At 36.7% G+C, this 26923-nt stretch overlaps 1 protein-coding gene across 3 annotated transcripts in view; it reads left to right on the plus strand.

Moving 5' to 3' along the window:
- Positions 1 to 201: 201 nt before the first annotated feature.
- MARCHF6 (membrane associated ring-CH-type finger 6) overlaps positions 202 to 26923 on the plus strand; it is a 46355-nt gene continuing 19633 nt past the window's right edge. The window contains exons 1-15 of one of the 3 annotated variants that reach the window (XM_050311078.1): positions 202 to 258; positions 4606 to 4705; positions 5559 to 5632; positions 13096 to 13239; positions 14599 to 14671; positions 16636 to 16804; positions 18162 to 18354; positions 18629 to 18690; positions 19971 to 20003; positions 20877 to 20928; positions 24001 to 24059; positions 24582 to 24662; positions 25227 to 25295; positions 25416 to 25490; positions 26364 to 26498. In XM_050311078.1, coding sequence (XP_050167035.1) covers positions 240 to 258; positions 4606 to 4705; positions 5559 to 5632; positions 13096 to 13239; positions 14599 to 14671; positions 16636 to 16804; positions 18162 to 18354; positions 18629 to 18690; positions 19971 to 20003; positions 20877 to 20928; positions 24001 to 24059; positions 24582 to 24662; positions 25227 to 25295; positions 25416 to 25490; positions 26364 to 26498 — 1338 coding nt within the window. In that variant the 5' untranslated portion in view covers positions 202 to 239. Of the gene's footprint in view, positions 259 to 3064; positions 3177 to 4605; positions 4706 to 5558; positions 5633 to 13095; positions 13240 to 14598; positions 14672 to 16635; positions 16805 to 18161; positions 18355 to 18628; positions 18691 to 19970; positions 20004 to 20876; positions 20929 to 24000; positions 24060 to 24581; positions 24663 to 25226; positions 25296 to 25415; positions 25491 to 26363; positions 26499 to 26923 lie in introns of those variants that run through there. The other 2 variants (XM_050311087.1, XM_050311070.1) reach the window with 2 other exon arrangements.

Here is a 26923-nt window from a genome sequence, read left to right on the forward strand (position 1 = left end):
GATTCTGTGATTCAGAGCGGGGCATTCCCGCGGTCACGGGGGCTGCCCTAGGGCCGGTGTGTCCCGGCCCGGCCCCGCTCCCCTCCCGGGCCTCCCGCCGTGCCCGCGGCCGGCAGGGGGCGCACGCGGCGGGCGGGCGCGGCGCTCTGTCCCTGCCGGCCCGTCGGCCCCGCGCGCGGCCCCGCCCCCCGCGCTCACACCACCCGCCCGCCCGCCCGGCGCTGCGTCAGCCCGGCAAGATGGAGAGCGCCGAGGAAGGTACCGCGACCGCCCGGGGCCGCGACACCCCCGGGCGGGGGCTCTGCCGGGGCGGGCTCCCTCCGAGGACGGAGGGCCGGGGCGGGGAGGGCGTCGCTGGGCCCGCTGGGCGGGTCGGGGGCTGTCAACGCCCGCGGGGGGGGGTTTGGTTTCCGCGTCCCGGGGCTGCAGGTGCCCGGGCCCCGCTCCCCGCGGGGTTCGGGGCGGGCCGGGACCGGGCCGGGCCGCGGGGGGGGCAGTGCGTGAGGCGGCGCGCGCGGCGCCCCTTACATAACACCGGGGATCGCGGGGGGAGGGAACGGGGGGGCGGTGCTGCGGGAACACCGGGAGCGGGGCTGGGATGGGCCGCGCCGGGGCACCTGGGCACCGGGGCCCGCCGGGGGCTGCGGCTTTGCTCGGGGAAAGTGCGGGGCTCGGGGGGCGTAAAGCGGCGGCAGGCGGGGTGCGCACGCTGGGGCGGGGAGAGCACTGCCCCGAGCCCCCTCCGGGCCGCCGAGCCTGTCCCACCCTGCCTGTAACCCAGCGGAGCTTAAATGTCCGCTCTGGGCCGCATAGTGAGAGCAGCTGCTGCTCCTTGTGCAAGGTTAACTTTGTTGTGTGTGCGCTGGGAAATCTGTTCTAAAAAATTGAAATATGCAGGAGCTGGCGTGTTTTTCTGTCTCTTCTACGGTAGACTAGTACGTAGTAACTTCTTTTTAAAGAAGAAGCTGTCAAAGAGGTCACAGTCGTTTTTGGGGGGGTTGGGGATTTTTTTTTTTTTTAATATGTAGTTTCTGTTTTTAAGGGATTTTCCATTTTTAAGGGCTTTACTTGAGATCAAATATGGACATGTTTTGTCAGCACTTTTGCTCTGCTCGGATAATCACAGAAATCGTTAGGGTTGGAAGAGACCTCTAGAAATAATCTACTCCTGCCAAGGCAGGGTCACCTAGAGCAGGTTACACAGGAACGCATCTAGGTGGGGTTTGAATGTCTCCAGAGAGGGAGAGGGAGTACATTGAGCGACTGTTCAGTTCAGGATGATACTGGAGAACTTCCATAAACCAGGAGCTCATATTGTAGCACAAACCAAAATAAATAAAGGATGTGTGTTGTGCTGTGTTTATTGCAGTATTTGAACTTTGTTTGTCATCTTAAGCAACAGGGGCAAACACATATTGCAGTAGCAAGGCAGTTCCAAGGAAAGCATTTTGTGTCTTGGCTTTTGTTGCTTTGGCATCATTTCGAATGTAGCTTTTTGCCTGGTGTCACTTGATTTTCAAGTTTAAGAGGATTAAGAAGAAAAAAAAAGGTAGAAAAACATGAAACACTGGATGGAATAAGACAGCACCTTTGTAGTAATGTCCCTTGGAATGTGCTGTAGACATCTTTAATAGTCATGAACACTGATGGCTTATCAAAACATTAGTGGCTTTAAAATCTAATACTGGAAACTGCTTGCTGCAACTCTGTAGAGCAATAGTCGTACTGATGAAATTAACAAAGTGAAACTTTGATCACTTGGCCAGAAAACTTGGATTTCAACAAGCTGGGAAGTGGATACTCAGAAATGACCAGCTGATTTTCCACCACTCCAGTAGTTGGTAAATCCATCTCGGTGGACTTAATTCAAACAGTGGAGTTGATAATTTGTTAAGAGGCTGTTACCAGTGGTAGACTTTGATCATACCTGCCTTAAGTAGGTGAACAGCAAGACCAGGAAGAGAAAGAAAAGGAGGTTGTTAGTTACATCTTAAGGCATTGTCTTCTTTAACTAAACCTTTGTGTTAAACTCTACACTTAGAATTTGGACTTTTCTGGGGTTTTTTGGACACATATATATGCAGGCTTAGATATTATATTGTGTCTTGCCAACGTTACCCTCAAAAGCTCTGAGTAGTAGTAGTGTGAAAGTAACTCGTCTATATACTCACTTTCCATAAATACCACTAGAATGTTACAACTTCTTCTACAGTTTCAAACCTCAGTTCCCACTATTAGACCTTCACACCGCTTGCCAAGGTTAGAAAGCTTGAAACACCAGCAGCAACAGCAGCAAAGACTGTGTTGGTACCTCACTGAGAGGTGATAGGCGTAGAATCATTCTGAGGAGGAACAGGAAGGAACTGTCATTTTTTCTGGGACACGTGCATGAAGAACAGGATGCAAAGTGTGTGTACACATAGAAAAATAGTGAGTATTGCACAGCAGAATTCCCTCTGAACACAGCAGAGGTCATAAGGTGCATAGCTTTACATGTTGACCCTGAGTGGGGTTTATTGATTTGAAGCTATCAGCTGCTTAACAGTCCAGACCGATACACTCATAAGGTGTTTATTTGGATTTATAAAACAAGTAGAAATGTCTAGGAATTCTCATAGACTTTGAAAAAAATAAACTTTAGTTTTAACTTATTTTAGTAAACTGAAAAAGGCAATCCTTCCTCTAATGCAGAATTCATTTGCTTTCAGTAATCAGTAGTGCAAATTATAGAATCATAGAATCAGATGGGTTGGAAAGGACCTCTGAAATCAAGTCCAACCCTTGATCCACTACCACTGTGGATAAACTGTTGGTTTTTCCCAACAGTTTTCAGAATAAGTGAACAGTCGGCTGTGAGGGTCAACAGGCCATTAATGAGCAGATTCAGAGACCTATGGGCATCTTTCAGGGAACAGTGTGCTTTTAACATGCTTTCTTTAGTGCCAGAGAGTATCCTTAAAGCATTGGTTTCACATTCTGTTTCCTGTGCTGGTCCTAGCGCTTGTCCTGACCCTTTGTGAGGCCAGTCTAGTGTACAAAGTTGTCAACTTGTTGTAATGGAACAGCTCTGCTGGAAAGAATGCGGGAGGAGGTGGGCATGCCACAGCGAGTGGGTAGAGCCTGCCTGTCAGCTGAAGAGACCTGTCCTGTGCAGCCATCTGGAAATGCTTTCTGTGGTAAAAGAATCATTTGTTAGGTGAAGTAGTAGTTCTGGTCATTCTTATCAGCAGAGAAACCAGGGACTCTTGATGTTTGCAGTGATAAGCCGTTACTTGATAGGGCTGTGACAGAAGTGCTCTTTATGTCTCTTTGTGGCATCACTGATGTGATATTGAATACCTGTTTCTATTAGTTCTAGGTTTTTGTGCTGCATGAGTGAATTCAATCAAATATCACTTTTATAGATAGGAAATTGAGGTTTTTTTCCTTTTGAATCACTTGAATTCTATGTTTATGGCCATAGTGTGACCTCTTTATAGAAAAAAAATTAATTTTTGGTATCTTTTGGAACTTTATGTAGAAAAGCATTACCTTTTGAAGATTTCGACCAAGAACAGAGATAGATGACTCAGACTTGAAATTGCATATTTGCAGTATTCCTACATCAGTACTTTCAGCTGGCATTTTTCTAACAATGATCTCTGGTATATATGTGTTATACTCTTGCAGATTTGCTGGATGGTGGTTCATGCAGAAATAATTAACAAAAGAGAAAATCCTAAGCTCACATATTCTATATAAATGGGCATTTTATGTTCATTTCCTGAATAGAAATAAAAGGAGGAATAAGGGGAAGATACCATGCATCTGTCAATAAGCAGATAAAATACTTGATTTTTATTTCTATTTAATCATGTGTCTAACTGATTGATATTAAAATAGACATCTGTTCTTTGGAGAAAGGGATTTATGCTCATCTTTCTTTGTCCACAAAACGTCTTGTGACCTTCAGTTGTAAGAAAACATCAAAAATAGGGAATAAAGAAGGTCCAGGACCTATTGAAATATTACAGTAATTATGAAATAGAAAATGTCTTTTCTCTCGTGACTAAACAGTAGACTGCTAAGTGTTTGGCTTTATTCAATTTGGGTAGCAAACTCAGAAAATACCTATGTCTATTTTGATGGTTTTTCTTCTGTTATCAAGAGCACTAAAGCAACATCCATGTTAGGTTCAATAATAGCAAATGACTTGTTTAAGTCATTGTTGGACATTATTAAATCTCTTCTGCTTAGCCTATGTTTAACTTGCTCAAAATTCACATTGAATTTTTACATTTCTAAGTCTCCACTTTCAGGAAGATTATCCTTAACACTTTGTATGTTGTTTTAGCAATAACTGTTTAGGTAAAAAACACCTCCTGCTTTACTTTAACTGTGTCTATTCCCTAGAAATCTTGAAAATATTGTAAGACATGTCTTGAGTTTTTATAATGTGACCAAACAGGTGACATTCTTGTTGCTTTTTCTGTTGATCTCTCGGTCTTTGTCTTGCATGAAATCTGTCTTTCATCCTCTTTTACTTTATTCTGGCTTCATGTATAATTTGTCTTGTAAATTTGAGTCCTTTAAGCAGTAGTGTAATAAGCTTTTCGTCCTTGTCAGCAGATATATGCCGAGTCTGTCGGTCTGAAGGAACTCCTGAGAAACCCCTCTATCATCCATGTGTGTGTACTGGCAGTATTAAATTTATTCATCAGGAATGGTGAGTAGCTTTCTTAATTTTTCTAAATGGTGCCTGTAGCTTTCTTCACTTTTTTTTCTAATTAAAATACAATAGCGTTTTTTTAAAACACTACTTCCAGAGTCTTCAGGTTAACTAGTAAGAAAAAATCCAATTTTCAGTGGAAATGTGTAAGGGGTTTTGATGGTTTTTACATAATGATTCATTACAATTCACAAAAAATTATTAATTATATACAGAAAGAAAGTACTGATAATTGCTTGTGTTTGGGACTACAGTTCTGATCATATGTCAGCTTTGTGAAAACTAAACAGAAAAATTAGTATGTTGGGGCATTTTCTACCCACTTACAGCCTGTGAATAGAAAGAACATCAAACTCATAGCAAGAAATAAAAATACCCTAGTACTTTTCAGTCATTTTGAGGTGTGTGTTTTATCAGGAAGTGCCAAAGTGAAAACTGTAGTTCTGGTCTATAGCACACATTCCCTTTGATAGTATTTTACTAGCCATTCTTTCACTAATACAACAGTTCTGAATCTTAGCTGTGTGCATCTATATGTCATATCTTGAAGTATTAATAAGAAGTGGTATCACTAGTGGGTGTCCATGCCAGGATGTCTGCTTTGATCAGTAATGTACCCTAAGAATTTACTTTATCAATAATGTAAGTGATGTATGTCAACTTACCTTTTTACTTTTAAAAACTTCCTCGACAGCCTAAATTGATTTAATGAACATGCTAATTTAAGTCTTGCTTGACAGTACCAATATCCTGACTTATGTTTGAAAACAGAGAGTTGGTGTTTTCCTTAGTGGAGGGATAGGGCAGAGAGGTATATAATGTGTGCTAATATGATCACTTTTTATTGCAGCTTAGTTCAGTGGCTTAAACACAGCAGAAAAGAATACTGTGAATTATGTAAGCACAGATTTGCTTTCACACCAAGTAAGTATGTTTTACTGCTCCTATTTTTTCAGAGTTCCTTTTTTTCTTAGTATGTATGATTACTTTTTCATTCAGCATGATAGGTCCAAACTTGTGTTTTAACTTCTATATTCTTGTTTGAATTGCAGTTCTTATGCATATTATTGCAGACTGTGTGAAATGTTGAAATAATGGATAATTTGGTTCTTTCATAATCTTGCATGAGACATAAAAAAGTATTATTCTGTGCCTTTTCTGACAGCCTCGGTCCCGTTCTTTTGTTGCTGATATTACAGAGTATGGCATGTTTTCAGCTTCATTGATAAATGTGTTTGCAAGTCTGAATGGTAAAGTGAAACCACAGCAAAATTTGAATTTGAACACCAGTTTTCAGTTAGCTTTGAATGATCTACCTGTGACACTACCACTTGACTTCTGTCAGTTTCAGTTCAAATGATCTTGACAGATAATGCAAATTATGATTGTTTCCCTTACCTTTCAGTCAAGATACAGTAACTACCCAGTGTTACATTGCTTTATATATTAGATACAACTAAATAGGTTAGGCAACTTATAATGAAGATATATCTTTACATAGTTCCCAGAGGATTCTTAATTACATTTCAACTGATTGTAGTAGAAATAGGTGAGGTCCTTTGGTTTGGTGGCAGGCTAGGCTTGTTATTTACTATTGCCAGCTTACTGCCTGTTGAGCAGGTAGTGGGTTTTATGCTACATTTTTGTCTTTCCATTTACTTGTGCTGATTTATTCCTTTCAACTGCTGAACTCGGTTCTTCATGTTGAAGATATGTAATTTTTTTTTTTTTAAAAACTGATGCGTATTTGCACTGTAGTAGCTGTCTTGAGTTGGGAAAGATGATGGTTTGACTGTTTCAGGTGTGTAGTACAATAAAAATCAAAGCTACTTTTGAGGGTAGCTGGTCATTCATCCCTATCTCCTGCTCCCCTCTCACCTTGTTTTGTGGTTTTTGTTTTTTTGGTTTCTTCCCTACTAGTTTTGTACTTTGGTAGAGAAAACTGAGGCTAAGGTGGTTTAATTCACTTATCTTCTTTTCCAAAAATCCTGTTGTCTACCTTCCTTCTATATGCTGAAACTCAGTATTTTGCATTTCTGCCAACAATTAATTAAACACATTAGACTAGCAGTGAAAGGTACAATATTAAGTCAGTCTTTTGAGGATAATAACATATTTTTTGTTGAAATTACTATTTTTTTAATACTTATTATTTGTAAATACAACAGAGACCTGTATAAGGAATATAAGACAGAGATCATCTACGTGCAGGTTTTATTTGTCAAACATTTTTATAAAGGTATTACATTGGTTCTTTCTGGAAGCTTTGCAAATTAAGAGTGATCCCCAGTTATTAGCCACTTTCAAAATTGCATTCTGCTACCGGGTCCTCTACAGAATTTAGTGTGCAAGACCAGAAAATGGCATTTCATTGATTTATTAGTTGTTAAGAAGAAAGGTGACTTTCTAGTTTTGTATAAAAAAAACGCAAAACAAACCACGAAGGCATATAGTGTTTTCCTTGGGATATAGGATACACTTTACATGTGTGTTGCTGTTGATAAGAGAAAGCTTAGTCACTGCCCTTATCAGCAGAGGTGTTCCTGCAGAAGTTAATCCTTGACTGACACAGCTGTTAGCAGCATAGCCTGTAATGTAATTGTAGGTTACGGATGTGAGAAAACATAGTTGAGTTACTGTGGTTAACAAGGTATCATTTGTCATAGGAGCTTTGACATTGGTAGTAAGTGAACCTCTTTCTTCCTCGTGCAATAGAGTACTTCCTCCACGTTCAGCTTCTAGGAAAGGTTCACTTATCCTCATGTCACACACTTGCCACTCCCCTGACTGAGAAGCCTGAGCTGATAATGTTTTCTTCTTTGCTTTTGACATTGCAGTGTGCTTTTTTTGTACCAGGCTGCACACAGTGGTAGCGCATGTCAGGTCTCCTGCACAGATTCCTTCTGCCCTCTCTACCCAGTGTGTCATTTCATTGGTTCCTTGCACCCAAGACTTGTGCAGTTACAGTTTCCTTAGTTTGTCTTACCCCTCCTTCTTTGAAACATAATACAGCTTCCCAGTCTGGAAGCTGGATCTGCGTGTGGGAGCTGGGAAAGAGTCAAAGGTGCTGGAGAGAATGATAAGGCAGAAAAGGGATTGATGTATCTGCCAGTCGTGGCAAGCAAAGTTGGATCTGGCCTATAGCCATGCCAGGTGTAACACATTTTCAGATAAGTTAATTCACCATGGGATGTGGTCAAATAAATGTATGTATGTATGTAATTAATATCTGTGCTTCAACAGACAGGCACTAAACCGAGAATAATAGTGCAGGAATACCAGCAACTCCTCTCTTATTGAGCTTGGTTTGCTTGTTAAGGCTGTTGCAGTCATTCTGTCAAAAATGATCCCCTGCTAGTGTAACTACTTTTTGTGTATGAAGTATTCATAAACTATTTCTAGTGCATTTATTCTTTTAAGTTGTGTAACATCTTGTGATTTCTTTAGCACCTGAACTGCTAGTTTAGTTACTGTTTGGAAGGAAGGAAAGAGGAGAAGGTTCAACTTGCATCTTGGCAGGACTACAAAGGAATGGATTTTCCTTTTGAGTAATAGCATCATTCTCTAAATGTGTTTAGTCATGTAGCCAAATGACATGATTTTCAGATGAATGCTTTAAAGCTAAGTTTTTTATGTTTTAAGTTTAATTCCTATTCTGCAGTTCTTCAGCTTATGAATTAATACAACTATTAAAAATAAAAAATAGTTTTGGATGTTTTTTAGTTATGTCAAGGTGCTTTTCATTTTTGAATCTTAAGTTTTCTTTCTGAGTTTTTAAAGGGCAACTGCTATGTATGCTTTCCCTCCCCACATGTGCTTTCCTTTGTCACGTGCAAGGATGCACTTCTGTTGATGTCACACTAAACATTCATAAGCACTGACCCATGAAAGAAGGTGTAGCTGTATTTCCCAAGAAAATACAGTTTTCAAAACGTCTCCTTTTTGTAGAAGGTAACCTTAATGTAAATATTGTAAAAACACAAATATGGAAGCAGACTAACCTGATCTTTGGCTGGAGGTTGGGATGGGTTAATTTCTCTGCTCCTTGTGCAGCTTCATTGCTGGTAAGGGATTGATACAATGGCACAAGCTTAGTAATACAAAGACTATAAAAATGAAGGAAGTCCTATGGGCAGGGTGTTCTTCCGTTTATGAATTATTATAATCTGACATAAGCTTTTGATTTGTGCATGCAAAGTTATTAATTGAAGGCTTGAATGCACTAGGACCTCACTATTTGTATTGTTCCAGCCCTGGTTTGTTACTGTTCTTCCTTTCTTGTTGTTTGCTGCCTTTGCTCACCTGTAGCTCTTAATGTGAAAATCTACTGGATCAGGAACACAAATGATTCATGGTTCCTGTGAATCATTTGGATCAACTGAGCTCCTAAGCTAGCTTATAGCACCTTGAGGTTCTCCAAGTTCAATACTTAAGATTGAGTCTTTTTCAATTAACTCATTAATTTTCAATTAATCCAGGCCTTGATATTTTCTGATCATCATTAAACCTTCCAGATGAGACTAGCATAGGTATCTGAATCGGAAAGAGTTCATGGTTCATAGATTTTAAGATAAAGAAAAAGGAGTATCGCTCTGATATAATTCAGTATTCAATTATATATTCGTATTTGTAAGTAACTTGTACAAAAAAAAAATCACTTAATAATTGCATGTGTTCGTAGGTACACTTCCAAACTTTTTGATCTTGAATTTTTTTCTTTATATCTAAGAAGCTTTGTAATTATGCTGAGTGACCCATATTGTTGGGTTTATTCATTATCATGTAATTAGGATTTTATTGAAGGATGTAATGGACTGATTTTTTTATCTGTTCATTTTTGGCAAATTTTAAAATATAGTCCATAGCTTCAGCATTTCTGGAAAGACTGATTTGGAAAAACAAACTTCTGAAACAAAATACAACATTCTGGCACAGAATTCAGTGTGTCTTCTGCCAGTTCCAGGGTGCAGAGTATCCATGCAGTTGAGATTTATATGAATCATTTCATGTGTTTGTTAAACCTGTGGCTTGCATGAGAAGGGGTGGAGTTTTTCTCCTTTTACCTTAGCAATCTAGAGGAAAGTCTGCATATGTCTCAAGGGTGTAAAACACAGAAACATGGTTTGGGTTGGAAGATCTCTTGGAGATCACGTAGTCCAACTTAAAGAATAACTCACAAGCGCTGTTTTACCAAACCCGTACTTTAACCCATGAGCTATTAAATGAATGTTCTTACTTATGAGTTACATGGTCTTATTTCTTGGTCAGTGCACAAGGATGACTATGGTGGCATACAAATTGCTTGCAAGTATAATAGTAAATAGAAAATCTGTGGGTGAGAGGACTGTAAGTGTGGAGATTCTGTGAAGTAGGCTAAATGGCAGTTTATAAACGTAGACGTGTGTTTTTCCTACCTCATTTGTGTCAGTGCAATAGCAGATTTTTGTCATGCCATCTGCTTTAGAAAAGTAAAATCAATATTTATATTCCTGGAAAAGTTAGGCTTACAGGAGGGGAAGGAAGGGTGGAACAAAACCCCACCTCCTGAAAATAGCCAGATACCCAAATTTAGTATTGACAGCTTCAGTAGCAGTTAGCTGCATAGGTGTGACCTGAGTATCCAAAAAGCTTTCTAGTAGTTTTTCTGTGGCCTATACAGCTCAAAGAAATTGAACTAAACCTATGAAAAGCTCAGCCAAAGTCTATTTGAATTTCATGCTGTAATAAAAAAAAAAAAGAACACCACACACAAAAAAAACACACAAAAAAACCCCAAAAAAACCCCACACAACCCCCCCCCACACACACAAAAACAACTAATGTTTTGATTGGTCTCTAGTAGAAAGATTTTTATTTGGAGAAACTCTGGTAAATAATGCAGGAAATTGGTTTCTCAAATTGAGTTAGGAAAGATTACTTGAGATAGGAATTAAGGGAGGAAGGATGAGGAGGACAAGTTGAAAGGGAGTGAAGAGGATGCATGCTGTGGGTCAAAGTCTCAGACCTCAAAGTGGGAGTGTGGAGTGGATAAAAGGAATGTGGAGAGAAAATGGCAGTGGATGACAGACACAAGTGGGGGGATTAGCTATGAAAATCACTGACAGCAGACTTCGGTGCTGCAGTGTGCTTGCACACCAGGGTTCCTGTCATGCTAGGAATTCTTGCATTTCACCCACCAGAATGTTGTAGGACATAGAAGGGCTTTATCTTATCATCATGGTCTAAAGCTTCTAGTGGGAGAAGCTTTATATATTTTGAGGTGTGACAGTGCACAGGAAAAACAGAATTCTGCCCCATCCCTACTCCTCACCTCCTGAAAGCATAAAAAATCATCAGATTGTTAAAATGTGAGTGATATAGCTTGTTTTTTGAGTAGTGGCTACATTGTGCTTTTATTTGAATGCTCAGACTGTAATCCTAGAGCCTTTAGAAAAGTTAGTATGTAGAACTGCTAACATTTATAACCACTTCAGCTTTACTGAGTTAGGATGACCATCCATTTTTACAGTTCCCTGTGTGAGTGATCAGTAATTCCTGAAAGAGGCTTTTTTTTTTTTTTTAATTTCAAGCTCTTCCAACTTCTAACAAATAAATCATTAATATAAAGTTAATGTTTTCTGTGTAGTGCTTGTTGCAGTTCCAAAGGATTGATCAAAATACATTTTTTGAAAATCAAAAAGATTTCAAAGTATCTGGTGAGTTGTCTTGAGTAGTCCCATAAATATGTAACAGATACACTGTAAGGACATATTCTTTTGCACCCTTAACAAAGGTTTCTTTCTTCTCTGGCAGAAATTTTCCAGAATGTTTGTTCAATGTGAACTGAGAGATCATTAGTAAGACTTCAGTTGGCATTTTCTGTGGTACCAAATTGTATACTAAATCTGTTTCAGTAGCAAGAAAATTGTAAATTGGTAGACAGTGTCAAAATATGTTTGTGCCCTGCTTTCAGTTTCCTGCGCTCAGTTGTCACAGATACACTTCCCTAGTGTTATACTTCTAGTCTTTTCTTTCAAGAATCCCAGTTCCTTGCCAGCTACCTGGTGAATAAGGAGCTTTGACATTTAAGACCAGTTACTATTTGTCTAAGGGTTACTCTTTTCTTGTTACTTTGTGTCAAATCCATGTCCTGTTGAAGTACACCAATCTCTCCCCGTTCTTTGACTACTTCTGCAAGTTGATACTGCTTTTCCCTATCCTTGAAGTTCTTTGCAATACAGAAACTTAGGGAAGTAGCCCTGGAGAGAAAAGAATTTCTTTCTCCTGTAGAGGCTTCTTCACTGAGACTAGTAAAAGGATGATTAGGAATGTAGGAAAAGGGGATGCAGGAAGACAGCAGAAAGCAGTATTTCTTAGGCTCTTAAAGGATTGTCCATGAGAGGGAAGGATAACTTTTTTTCTATTTGTTCTTATAAAAATTGTTAGAAGTGTATGAGGTTTTAAAAAATAGTCCATGGTGGTATAGTCTTCAAGTGCAGGTGCTTCCAGCGTAACAGACATCCAGGCAGCAGTGTCTGTGCAACTCACAACTGTAGTTTATCTTTTTTTATTCAGATCTGTTACTGATAGTGTGCATAACCAATTCTTGGTATACTTATGTGTGTAGACACTAAGCAGATGTAATTAAATCATTAGATGTTTTCTAATTGTTTGCAAACAATTGGCTTTTGAGTAGGGATGGGCTTATGCAATATTTAGGTGTTGAATTTAAAAAGTCAAGACAACTTACTATTATGAAAATTTGCATTTTGTTCTGTAATAGGAATGTTCTTTAAAGAAATCTTGCATGGCATGAAGTAGATACCTGTTGAAAGTAAAAGTCATTGTGTGTAAATTTCAGTGAATGTAGATACTTAATCAGCTCCCTTCAATTTTCATCTCTGTGTTGTGCTTTTATTTTGCAGGGTTTTTTGTGTGTGTGTGCTGTTGCATAGCAAATTATCTAGCACAAAGAAATGGACAACTTGCAAAATTGCAAAGTCCTCTTGTTCCTTGTGCTCCTTCCATGAACTAGGTTTATAAATAATAGACAGAGGTATCTTTGAAGTAGTGTTGGGTGGGAGGGCTACGGCATTTAGAATCTACTTTTTCCTGAACTTATTTGAGGTAACTGGAGTTTATTTAATTGATAAATAAAGCTATTAAGAAAACTTTTCTTAAGTCAAAAACTAGTATGGAGTTTATTAATTTTCCCATTCCACCCAGTAAACTGTAACAAATGTGAAATTTTTTTGTTGTTTGCTTGGAGTCATCTCTTGAGAATCTGTAAAATATGCTTATTCCTCTGGTAAGCTTTTGTCAGATACAAATATTTTGTAGTTGGCAACACCTTCACATAAATGCTTCCTTAAAGGACAAACGATTTCATAAGTACCTTTTCTACACAGTTTATTCCCCAGATATGCCTTCACGGCTTCCAATCCAAGACATCTTCGCTGGACTGGTTACAAGTATTGGCACAGCAATACGATACTGGTTTCATTATACACTTGTGGCCTTTGCGTGGTTGGGAGTAGTACCTCTTACTGCATGTAAGTATTAATTTTTTGTACATAATACTCTTGTACACAGGGAAATAGACCACTTTCTGCAACAAAGTTTTGTGAGACCATTATTGGTTTATTTAAAAAAAAAAAAAAGACATCATTTCACTTACTTTCACTCAGTTCTACCTATTTGACTCTTAAGTCAGTAATGCAATGCAGGAAGGTGTTGAAACACAGGAGAGAATGCATGAAAGGGCTTTTAAATTTCTTATTCCAATAAAATGCCTCTTTTCAAGTATCTTCTTTAAAAACTACATGGACATTTTTATTTTATGCCATTTATTAATATTAGAATAAGTGTTCTTTCTAACCGTCTATAAATGAAAGTGCAGTAATTATCTTTTTCTATGTAAAGTAAAATTCCTTAGCCAAATTACGTAGTAAAACTCTTAAAAAATGTAAACAAAGTCACTAAGTAGTAAAGGAATTCAAAAGAAAAGAGTGTGCGCATTACTGCAGTATCCATTTTGAAATTCACTTTCCAAATATGGATGGAAAGAGAACTACTGATGTTTCAACAAGCTAAAAATACAGAGAAGATGGAGAAAGGTAAAAGGGATATAGTGTTCAGTCAAGGAAATGATTGGAAGTGCATCTTTACAAACCACAATATACCCACTGAACAAAAGAGCAAGGCGTAGGTGCATCTGCCCAGGCAGCTTCTCAGTATGTGCTATGCTTTTATTTGTAGCTGGCACAGGCTTAGTTTGAGAGTAGCACAATACTGGTATCACCTAATTTTCTGAAGCAGACTGTATACACATCATGGTAAAAGGCTAACATTAACTAGCATCATGTATTAATCCATAAAACAGTTATCTAAAACAGATAATGAAATGGTGATGATCCTTGCTGTATGATATCATTATACCAGAAGATTATACAGGTTCAAAATGTGATTGAACAAATTAATGGTGGGAAAAAAGTCCATCAGGGGATTAATTAGCAATGAGATATTATGGCACAGGAAGTGACCTGCTTTGCATGAAGCATATGAGAGTGTACTGAAAAAGTATCGCTGCAAGTATCTTTAACCTTTTTCCATATTCTTCCTTGGACTTCCCTTAGTGTGATCATGCTGGAGACAGCTCTAGATGAATCTTGGGTATAACCTAGTATGGCAATGCTTACACTTTGAATGTATACTTTTCAAGAATATGCAGCTAAAATAAATACAGCTTTGTTCCACTGTTTGTATATGGTCTTGGGTTCTGTTTATTCTCTGAAAGTTGAGATTTTCTTCCTTGCCATGAATTTAGTTGGGCATTAGGTGAAACAAGGGTACCTGTGATCCAAGTGAGGCTATAACCAAAATCAAATTTATTCTTCTGTTTATTCACTCAGGTCGTATCTACAAGTGCTTGTTTACTGGCTCTGTGAGCTCACTACTGACACTGCCATTAGATATTCTGTCAACGTAAGTACCTAAACAGTTTGGTACAAAGAACTGTTTTAGTCAGATTACCCTGAAAATGGTTGCTTTGGCACTTGGTGTCCCTTTCATCCAGTTATGCTTGTTACTTCCACCATCTTACCTGAGCAACTGCCTGTTAGTTACGCTTTGCATAATGAGATTGATGACCAACAGCATTACAGTAAAAATCATTTCACTTTGCAGTTCCCTTAGTGAGGATTTTTGGAGGTGGAAAGCTCACTGTACAAAGTGGGCCCTGGATAATAGAGATTTGTATTTGATATAAAGAAAACTTATGCTGCAAAGTTACACATAATTAAAAAAATTGATTTCCTACAGTTTCAATCAGATGCTGCATAGTAGAATATTAATAAATGTGTTGCTATAATGTCACATTCTGTTTTCTTTGTTGCATTTTTATGCTTTGAATTTAATTTTATCCATTCTGAGTCTCTTATGTGATAGGGTTTATTTTTTATCAGATTTTTTAGCTGATACTTGGATTTTTAATGCTTCAATCACCGCGTCTGTCTTTGTCCTTTTAAAATCAATTTTACTTAAATAATCAGTAAATACCAAACAATAGAATTTCAGGCTGGTTCTTTTTCATTATCTTGAACATGAGGAAGTGAAACTCAGTTTAGGTAGAGTCAGTTGCACATCAAGCAGATTTTGAATGAATGTTCTATGCAGTTTGGCCAAGTCATTTCAGTTGAGCTATTTGATCTGAGATCTCAGGTCATGTTACATTTAATTTTTACTAATGGAGAGAGAAGCTTGCTTTGGTCTATCTAGAGTATTTTTCCTGTTATCTCTGAAGTGTAGATTCTGTTTTTATTTTTCTGAGAAGAATCTGAAACAAATGAACCTGAGCACCTCTTCTTGCGTCTGTTACAGGCTAGGGAGAAAATAAAGGACTCAAGTATTTGTCAGATTTCAGTGGCCTGTGAAACTGTGCTTTGACATTTATTTCTTTGACAGAGACAATTACAGTAGCCTCTTTTCATTGTGGATTTCATGTCCCCATTTTATTCACTGTGCTGTGCAGGCACAAGTGTGTGGCTTCAAGGAGAACCAGACTGATGCTTCTATGGGCATGGCAGAGTACTAGTGTGGCATGTTTCTTACTTATTATTAAAGAGTATTCTGTAATTTTCTGAGCAAATTCTCTGTAGTCAAGGAGTAGTGCAAGGGTGGAAACAAGTGGGAGGAGGTACCTGAAATTAGGGATGAGGGTTGCTTAAGATGGTTTAAGTACCTCTAGTTGTATGAAACCCTAGTTTCAGTTGGCTGGCTGAACTTTGTTTTGCTGCTCCTTTACAGTTATGTATGACCTGATAGATTAAGGGTTTTAAAGTACAGAGATAATATCTGGGGTAAAATACTACCTGAAATTTAGAGAAGTTGAAGGGAAACCCCGCAGTTCCATTCTTCTGGTTAGAGTGGCTCAGCAGATAAAATGCTTCAGTGGACTGGATATAATACACTAGCTGTTTCAAAAAGCCTTTTACTGTATCAAACCATTTACCTAGCAACTATTGTCACTATTAAGTAGCTTTGCTATTCTTAAGGATTGTTTTTCCTGAGCTACTCTTTAAAATTTTCATCATGTTTGGTCAGATCCTGTTTTGCAAGAATATTTACTACAGTATTAATTTCACAAACCAAACCAGAGGGAAATAAAACCTTTTCCAAATCAGTGTGTATCCTGGTACTTTAAACCATTTGTACACAGGTACATACAGCCTTCCTAAAATAAGCCTTCTTTGAACAGTATTTTTTAAATTAAATTAAAATTACGTCTAGATACTTTCTTCACCTAGACAAATAAATTCAGCTTTTTGCACAAATGCCAGTTTATTTGTTAATTTGGACTAGAAGGGTTTGTGATAGTTACCAGTGACTGAGTTTAGTTTTACTAGCAAAATATTTTTGTCATTAATGCTTTTTTTTTTTTCCTTTAACAGGGAGAACTTACTGGCTGATTGTTTACAGGGCTGTTTTGTGGTAACGTGCACTCTGTGTGCATTTATCAGCCTTGTTTGGTTACGTGAACAGATTGTCCACGGAGGAGCACCACAGTGGTTAGAACAAAATCAACAACAGCCACTCAATGGTGTTGGTCAACAAAATGAGGTAAAACTTAACTGCTTGGTAGTTCATGATAAATTTAGGAAACGTGATTCTGTGAATAAATAAATGACCAGAACCCGGTGATGTTGTTTTACTGGATGGTATCTTTATTTATTTGTTAGCAGAAGTTGAATATGCGTTCCTGTATAAACTTAGTGACACCACTGTTATGTTTTTGAAGTTGTTTGTATTGTATAACATTGTTTAGAGTCTTACGTCTCTATCTACACTGGTTTTTTAAGATAATTTTGTGCATATAAAGATGAATTCTCAGGCATACTCAGTGAAGAATCAGCTTGCTTTTATTTCATCTTTTTCATGAGTATTTCAGTTGTCTGAGTCTGTGAGGTAACAACTCACTCTTCTCAAATCAGTTGAAAGTTTTGTAAAACCACTGAAGTTGGAGCTTCTCTGCCCTCCCCTCAGCCCCAACACACACAGGCACCCCTTTAGTGCTTACAGGAGCACTCTTGGTGGGAGAAGAGATGATATAAGCAATATGTGCATAGGAAGGAAATAATTCTAAATTTTGTTTTCTTTTAATAAATGTCAGGCTTTTTAAAGACAGAGGTAGAAATTCTCACTTTGGTGACTGGCTCGCTTGGCCTCAAATTACTATCTTTCAAATATAATAATACTTTTCATAAAATGAAGAGAGTTCCCCTCTACTGAGTGCTGATGAGACCATATCTGGAGTGCTGCATCCAGTTCTAGGCTCCCCCAGTATAAGACAGCCATGGACATATTGGAGTGAGTGAAGTGAAGAGCCAACAAAAATTATTAAAGGACTGCAGAATCTGACATATGATGTGGGGCTGAGAGAGCTGTAATTGTTCAACCTGGAGATGAGAAGGCTCAGGGACCTTATTAGTATAAATGTCAGTGATGTGATGGTGTAAAGAAGACAAGAGTTGTTTTGATAGTATTGAGTGACAGGACATCAGGCAGTAGGCTTAGGTTAAAATACAGGAAATTCCATTCAGACCAAAAAAATGGGGGTTTTTAAATGTGATCGACTGAGGGAAAAGGTTGGTCAGAGAGGTTGTAAAGTTTCCACCTCTGGAGTTACTTAGAAGCCAAGAGGAAACAGCACTGCTCAGCTTGCTGTAGCTGACCCTGCTTTCAGTTGTGTTGACTACATGATCTCTAGAGGTCCTTTCCTACCTGAGATGCTCTGTGAAGAAATTTGAATGTTTCTTTTCCTGTTTATAAAGGTTTAGTGGTCCCAAATATAATGCTTGTCTAAGACCTATATTTTATTGATCTATCTTTTAATACTATTCAGTTTCATATACATACTGGACAAAAGTATGGAGGGAGGTTGATGAGTTTAACGGAATACTAAATCCTGTTTCTGCAGGCTCAGGCTGTTGTAAATGGAGGTGTTGAAAATGCTGTGCTTGACCAACCTGCTAACCCAGCTGCTGAGAATGTAGTTGTAGGAGAGAACCCTGAAATTCAAGAAGAACAAGTAGATGAAGAGGAGGAGGATAATGAAGATGAAGAAGATGCTGTAGTGGAAGATGCAGCAGATGCAAACAATGGAGCACAAGGTAACAGGTGACTCAAAACAGTAATGTTCTAGTTCTTATTAAATATAATTAGACCCTTCAATATAGAACTGTCATAATTCAAGGAAGCTATGTAAATTCCCACTCTTGCAAATTTCATTTTGAGTGCTGAAGCATTTTCTTGATGAAAAGCTAGCAACAGTTATAAGATGAATATTATGCACTCAAGTCTTTTTGTTCATTTAAAACATATCACGGAGTGGTTACATGTTTTGAGTAAGTCTAACAGCTGTAAAAATGTCCATTGTCTCCTCAGATGACATGAACTGGAATGCTTTGGAATGGGATCGAGCAGCAGAAGAGCTTACTTGGGAGCGAGTGAGTAAGAATAATTTTCTTGAATTTAATAATTCAGACTCATACTTGAAATTGTTTGTAATTCTGTGTTAAAATGCATACGGGATTGGTTTGGATATCATTCCCTCAGTAAGAGCCTTTAGTGACCTAGAAAAGTTATTAAACAAAATGTTATTATGTTACTTGTTAACTATCAAGAAGACATTTCTTTGATATCAAATGTAGTAGCAGCTTAAAGTTACATCTCTGAACCCAGTTTATATGCTGGGAAGTGTTGATATACTTCTAATTGAAAGTATAGTGTTGCCACTCCAGGAATATAGAAATCAGTTTCCATGTATTCTCATAACCGTTTCCAGTGTTATGTGCTGCCATAGGCAATAGAAGTGTGTTTGGCTTTTAGTATCAAAATTGAGGTAGGCTTTTTTCTCTTATTTCATCTTGTGAAAATAGCATGCAGGTTTTCTGAATTTTCAGAAATATTTGCATCTTAGTTTGCTTGTAAAATATGTGCAGCTCTCGTATCTTGGAACTTAGTGCAAAATCCTTGTACAGAAAAAAGAGCCTTGAACCTTGAACTTTACAGCAGTAATTGTGGAGTAGGAGTGTCTGGATTGAAAAAGTAAGATACCCTTGATGTTGAGGGGAAAGGAGATTTTTTTTTTTTTTTAATAGATACTTTATTTTTGGCTGTTCTGTGGATACTTCCCAAAACAGCTGTGCAGAGTGATGAAAGATTTGTTTTCTGTCTTCTCTAGCTGTAGAACAACTCTGTTCTAAACTTAAAAAAATATAGTGTAGTAAATGTTCCCATTACTAGTTGTTTTTATACATAAAAGGTAAAATATTAACCTACTTTTCTCAGTGCAACATAAACTGATACTTTGCAACAAGAAAGCAACAAAAAATTTGCTTTTGTGTTTTAATATTGAGTTGATTAAACATGTATTTAAATAGCAGTTCAATCACTAGAATATTTTGTAAATACAAAATCTTTGTCGGAGTTTTCAAAGTCTTGAAGAGAAGTAGCCTATAAATTATTTGATTCTGTGTTTGCTTTGAAGTATATAAATGCATGTGTATTAAGATGTTCCCAGCCTTTGATCAACTGCGTTTACTGTGTTGAATGAGAACTTAGTTTCTATCTTTAAGAATTTATGTCCTGGTTCTGTTGGTTGAGCAATAAAAAAAGCTTTTCACTGTATCGGACATTAAAGGTTGATATGAAAGAGGCTTATTTTAGATGAGGGTTTCTTAATTTTTCTGATGAGTGAGTAAAATAAACTTTCCTATCTTCACAGATGCTTGGACTTGATGGATCTCTGGTTTTTTTAGTAAGTGCAATCCTGCATTTCAAGAATTTCTATAGAAGGCATTTTTTTAGTATTTTTTTTTTTAAAGTACATCATTGTATTTGAGGTCCCGATTTTCATATCATATATTTCTTTAAAGAGGGTTTCATGTGATGTCACGATCAGGCAAATAGGGTTTTTAGGAGTTTCACAGAGTAGAGTTGTGAGTGTAATTTTTAAAAGACATAGATAGCTTTGGATCGCATACTCCACTGTAAATAAAAGCTAGACCCTTTTAAAAGATCTTCAGTTATGTTTGTTGACTGTTTTTTCATCAAAGTCTCATAACTTTAATGGCTTAGGTTTACAATTATGTTATCAGTGATTGACCTTAATATCAAAAGAAGTAAAACTCAAGTGTACTTACGGCTTAAGTCACATCTTAGCTAAAAGTAATATTAGAGACATGCTGTCATTTCTAGAGTCAGAGCTGCCAGTTTTGTTAATGCATTCATTATAATAAAGACTAATTGTTAAAAGTTCAGATGAACCTTTTCTCATTTATGAAACAAACATCCACATACATTTCATGTAATTCTTCTTAAAGATGGAATTGTATTGATTTTAAAATGAAAGCTTATTTATACAAAATAAGTATTTTGAAGCAAATGTAAGTGTGCATATGTAGGTAAATGTCCATGAGTGTAAACAGGTGTTTTCATAATCTGTCCTGCATGTTTTAGTCTTTCTGTTAGAGCAAGTTTCTTGGCTCTAACAGGAAATGTGTAAGTTCTGATAATAATAGGCAGTTGAAATAAGTTTATATACAAAAGTCAAGTCACTTATTTAAATGACTGATACTTATGTACTCTTTCTTTGTCATCTTCCTTCCTCTTTCTCCAATTCTCCTTGCAGGAACATGTCTTTTGGGTGGTGTCTTTAAATACATTGTTCATACTCGTGTTTGGTAAGTATCATTTGCTCTTGGGTTTTAAAAAGATCCTTTGTGAAGTGTAATGCAGGTTAATTTCAAGGCCTGTTCTCTCAGAATAAATGAAAATGTGACATCTAAAAATGTCAATGATGTCAACCAAAGCACAGAAAATAATATTTGTTTGTAATACTGTCCAATTAAGGAGGAATTTCATGGAATTTAATCTATGAGGAAATGCAGTACTTTGAGGAACGGCTAGGATATTTTTTTTCTCCTTATAGTTTTCACTAGATATAGTTACATCACTTTTTACATCAAGAATCCATTTTTGGAGCTCAGGTATTGGGAGGGAGAGAGGTGCACAAGAACGTAGCTGACTGTAGAGTTTTCAAATATGCTTCCATTTTGTGTCCGGAATTGCTACAGAACAACTTTCCTTAGTTCATACAACTTAGACTGACTTACATTTTAAAAAATAATAAATTCTAATAGGTGGCACATTTTACTCCATTTTCCTTACTCCTTCCTGTAGATGCTGAAGCTGAACTGTAACTTTAAATGTTTGCAAGACACTTTCTATTTCTAGTAAAAGATAGGAATATTATTGTGTTCTGATTCCATGTATAGTTAGTGCTACAAAAATTTATTAGACATAAACTTGTCACAGGTTAACAAAAAAAAGTTAAAACTACCCAAAGTGTAGGTATATATTTCTCAGTCATTTGAACCCTGAAAAGGTAAAGTACCTGCCTTATTGTTGTAAGCTTCTCTTGAGCATTTCTGAAATTTCTCTGCTTCTAGGTTATGGTGCTCAAGCTCATTAGTGTTGTTACATTGACACAACTGTGTGTAGAAGCAGCAGCATTTTAGTGACAAGATGGAGCATTTTATACATTTGAAGAGATAGAAGACTGCCACAAAACTTTACTTGCTCTGAATTATCAGTTTAGAAAGGAATTTATGTTGTTTTGGTTATTTTCTAAGTGGTCTTCCTTGGCAGAAGGGTTTGAGTTTGAAAAACTGAAGTCATACTGTAGATAAAAAATTTTTGCTGGCAAAGTAAAGCTCAGCACACTGAACCAGTGATTTGAGCATCTAGATACTGAAACAAATCACCACATCAAAAGAAAATAAAAGTTAATGTCTTGTATGTTTAATTCACAAGAAACTATGAGTGTCCTAATAAGAGTTTGAAAATACTTATTTCTTTCTGAGAATTAATCTATTTTAATCTCTATTTATCAGAAGTTAATTGAATTTTTTAGCTGGTATAAAATATAGGCTTTTTTAGTAAGTAGATAATAACGATGAAACTTCTAAATCACAGATTAAGATTCAATAATAAGTGTGTAATAACTAATGACGTTGTCATATAGATGTGTTTTCAGTAGCTCTAAGTGTGCTTTGCCAAGTGGAAAACTAACAAATAGAGAAGAGAAGGGAATGACTTTTCCAAGCAAGCTGGAGGTCTGGGAATTTAATATGTGCCTCTCAAACCTATTTTTAGTATCTTTCCCCTTAAGTAATACTGCTTAATTTACAACCATCAAATCTCTGGTTATTTGTAATTACAGTACTGGTGAGTTCATATGTCATAGGAGGTACTTTCTAGAAGATAGAGGGAAAGCATTTGGAACCTTAGTTACTGGTCCAGAAATTCTCTTTGGACAAATTAATTCATTTCAAGTTAATTAATATTTTCTGTAGCTCATCTTACTACTCACAGAGGAGTTTGTACTGCTTTATGCTTTTTCTTTAAAGGGTTCTACGAGAAATTCACTTTGAAATCAAGTTATTTAAAAAACATCATAAACTGTGCACTGTATTCTCATAAAACACTGTCAAAAATACAACTTCTAAGTCATTAGTCTGATATAGAAGTTGTGAGTGTGATCTTTTTCATCTCACTTTTCTTCCACTTGTTCTTACTGACCAGGGAGAGCTCAACTCTTCCCTTTATCTTTTTGCCTTGTTTATCTTTTGATCTTATTGTATCTTATTATTTTGCATTTCCCTGTAATGGCTTATTTCTCTGAAATGTTCTGATCATTGATTAGGGTAATATGTGTCCTGCTAAATCCTTCTCCTAGTTGATTTTTTTTTGGTCGTTGTTTTTGTTTGCTCTTGTTTTATTTTATTTTGGGTTTTTTTTGCGTATTGGTTATATGGAAATGAGGATGAGAGAGAAAATCATCAGGCTTTTCATTTAAGGAAACATTTTTAATATACAGTAGTTCTCAGAATGAAAATAAAAAGTGAAAATACAAGTTTGCCATTACTGCAGCCTCTTTCCTTTATATTGTTTCCCTCTACTCCTGGAAAAAAAAATAGAATTTGAATTCTGTAGTCATTCATAGCTTGGTTAGAAGACCACAGAGCAAGCTAAAACAACTACTTGATTTTGTTTCAAATACACGGGTGTCCAGAAGTGGGAAAAGTCGTCTGGTTTTTAACGCATTGCCCCTGAAACCTCAGAATTGTCAAGAGAGTTCTCAGGAATGATGACATTTCTCAGTATCTTAATTCAAAGTAAAAGTTGCTCCTCATCCCTTCACTGGAGTGTCATCTTTCTCCACTTCCTCTTCCCTCTACAAATTTCTTCAGGGCTTGCATTTTTCACAGTATTCTTAAGAATTAAAGCACTAGAACTGAAACCTTGCTAAAGCAAGTCCAATTTGATACTGGGGGTGTAAAATGGCTGCTTAAGTCTTTTAGTGCATGGGAAAGAATGAATATACAGAACAGGTTCTTGTTCTGTTCCTCAGAACAGCAGTCTGAGACAGCTTAGTGCATGAGACAGAGAAATTGAATTAATTTATGCACTGCAAGATGAAATAAGTAGGAAAAAGTGTCCTCTAATTCTTTGTTGTTTTATATTGTATGTAGTCTTTCAGTGTGAATTCTGATCTGAATTTCTGATCTGTTTGTAAAATTATAAAATTCTAACACTTGCAAATATTTGCACAGAAAATCATTTTTTTAGTTGTTTTCATAAAATTGATGAGAAGTAGAATTATTACCATGTTAGAATACACATCCTGCAAATAAGGCTTCATTTAGCAGTTTTCATGGCCTTTTTTTCTTCCTTCTGCTTACATTATGCAGCATTTTGTCCATACCACATTGGTCACTTCTCCATTGTTGGCCTGGGCTTTGAGGAATATGTGAGTACTGTCCTTTAATTTCAAAATTAAAAAAACCTGCGACTGTTTATTTAATCACAATATTCTTGTAGCATTTTTCCACTTTTATTTGCAAAAGTAACTTGGACTATGTCTCATTTTCAGTCCTTAAATTATCAGTCTTTTTTGAATCTATGACTAAAAATGTTGCTCATTCTTTCCCACTTCCTCCATTATTTACATTTCAAGTAAGGTTTCCTACTTTTACAAAAAATGCATATGTATTGGGGTTTTTAACAACCTCTTCTTCCTTGTGTACATTTTTAATTTGTGTGCTGAGTAATTTTCATGGTGGATGATAATAAGTAGGGAAAGCAAGGGGGTAGTGAGGTAGTGTAAGGTGACCCTTGTTTCTCATGTTTATGAAACAGATATGTAAAAGCTAGAGAAGCTTGTCATTCTTCTTGAATATTTGAGAAGTGGAATTTATCTTGATTATATAAAAGAGAGATGTAATCTTTTAAGAGACTGGTAAACTTTCCCCTTTTTCCCTCTTCCTTCCAGGTTCAAGCATCTCACTTTGAAGGCCTGATTACAACTATAGTTGGATATGTTCTGCTAGCAGTGACTCTAATTGTTTGTCATGTATCCTTTTGTCAGTAGTTACCTGGTTCAGATTTACATGTAAATGGTTTTTCTGACTGTGTTTTGAGGAGGCACAGACATGATGCAGGTGCAATTAATTTAACATTTTGCTCTGCTCTTTTGGTGAAATTAGAAGAAAAAAGTGTAATACGCATCCAGCTTTTCTTGGAAAAGGTGAGAATTCGTTTTAGACTTCATGGCAAAGAAAGCTACTATTTAAAGTAGGTCTTCAGTTTTGCAACTTGCTCATTAGTGGCAGATCTTTTCAAAGGAAACTGTTTATTTCTTGAGAACTTTTGGATGCTTAATTTAAGAAGGGTGGTGTTATTATTTATTGATTTATTTTAGATACATGTTTGGGGGTGTTACCCAGCACACCAGATCATGACTTTCGGAGTCACAGCCAATTTTGAAAATACAACCCTGATAAAGTATATACTTTCTGTTTCACTTTGGTCTTGTATAAAATTTCCTGTTGCTAAAAGCTACATAATATTGTGTTTCATATTAATTAAACTGTTATGAAATATTTTTCAGTATTATTTTCTTGACAAAAGTTTTCAGGGCTTGGCAGCACTTGTTAAGTTCCAGCGATCACGTCGCCTATTAGGAGTTTGCTATATTGTTGTCAAGGTAATCCTAATCCTTTGGGAGGGAGTGGACAAAAAAACCTCTCAATTTGAGCTTACCTTATCATTTTCTTAGCAACTTTTGTTAAACTAGTGAGATGTTCTTTTCTCTCTTTTCCTAAAGGTTTCCTTGTTAGTGGTGGTTGAAATTGGTGTGTTTCCTCTCATCTGTGGCTGGTGGCTGGATATATGTTCCTTGGTAAGAACAGAAGTAAATGGGATAAAGCCTTTTTTTGGACACTGTTTATATTTGAAGCAAAAAAAACCACACTCTGACGAGAAGAGAGTTGTTAAATATGAGTTTGATAATGCTCTTCTGTTTTTATAAACATAATTTCCACAGCGAAAGGGATTTTTAGGTACTACCTAACGCTAATTTTGTTTTTCTTTATTTTGTTCTGATTTTTTTTGAATGTTCTAATTTTTTTCTTGTTTTCTATTTTGTTCTAATTACAAATTAACATGCTGTTACTAAAGTAATAAAAATATAATCCTTTTTACTGCAATTACAAGACCACTGTGGTAATGAGCTTACTTATGGGCAAACCTGTGCAATGAATAAATTACTTTATGTAGCCATCTTATGTGAAGTGGTAATGACTTCGTGTTTTAAGTTATTCAGTCCCTTTATGTTTTGAACAAGATGCATGCTGTGTTTGCTTGGAATTTAGAAGAATAGTTTTTCTGTCATGAAGAAAAAAAGAGTGCTTATTTTCAAATGGAGAAAATTAATTTCTTCCTGCCTTAGCAGAAGTAGAATTTTACTTAAGGGAATAAATATTTGCTTCCATCACACTGCTACTTTGTTTGAACTGATTTGTAACTTATGTAGGGTCTGTCAGTGTTTAAGTTGACTTCTTCTTTCTGTCAGAAGAAATAAATTGATCTCTATTTACCGTTCTTATTGTAAATTTCCTTTTTTCCTCTAATTAAATGCTATAATTATTTATGTGTTAACACCAGGCGGACATTTAAATTTGCTTAGCAGTATATATAAACTAGGGTAAACAAAATGAGTAATTGTGGATTTTTGGCCAACTTCATTCATGTTTGTTTGCTGTTTACCTTCTAGGAGATGTTTGATGCCACTCTGAAAGACAGAGAATTGAGCTTTCAGTCTGCCCCAGGTACCACAATGTTTCTGCACTGGTTAGTTGGAATGGTTTATGTCTTCTATTTTGCATCCTTCATTCTTTTACTGAGAGAGGTAAGTCTGTAAGAACAAGATTGGTATGTAACATATTGAGAGGCTTGCATGTTAAACAGTTAAATCTTTCACATGTGGGTGATGTTGCTACTGTGTTTTATGTGTATATTGAATTTCAGCCTTTTGTTAAAAGGACCATGCTGGTACTTTACTGCAGTGGAAAATTATGATTTAAAGTATATTTTGCTTAGAGATTTTTAGTTTACAAAGAGTCCTTAAATCTGGGTATTGCCTTCAAATTAATCTAAATATGTTTTTAATTGTTTAAGATTGATCAGTACTTGAAAATTAAACTTGTATTTTGTTATTTCTTCTCTACTTCTCTATAATGATACTTCCTTTGTTCTATTTCTGTGCCACTTTGTTAAATCTTACTCAACAAATTATGTTAAAACTATTATGTTAAAACTTATTTGCTGCAGCAG

The sequence above is a fragment of the Myiozetetes cayanensis genome, unplaced genomic scaffold, assembly GCF_022539395.1.
Source record: "Myiozetetes cayanensis isolate MyiCay16 unplaced genomic scaffold, myiCay2020 scf1, whole genome shotgun sequence".
Classification (NCBI taxonomy): domain Eukaryota; kingdom Metazoa; phylum Chordata; class Aves; order Passeriformes; family Tyrannidae; genus Myiozetetes; species Myiozetetes cayanensis.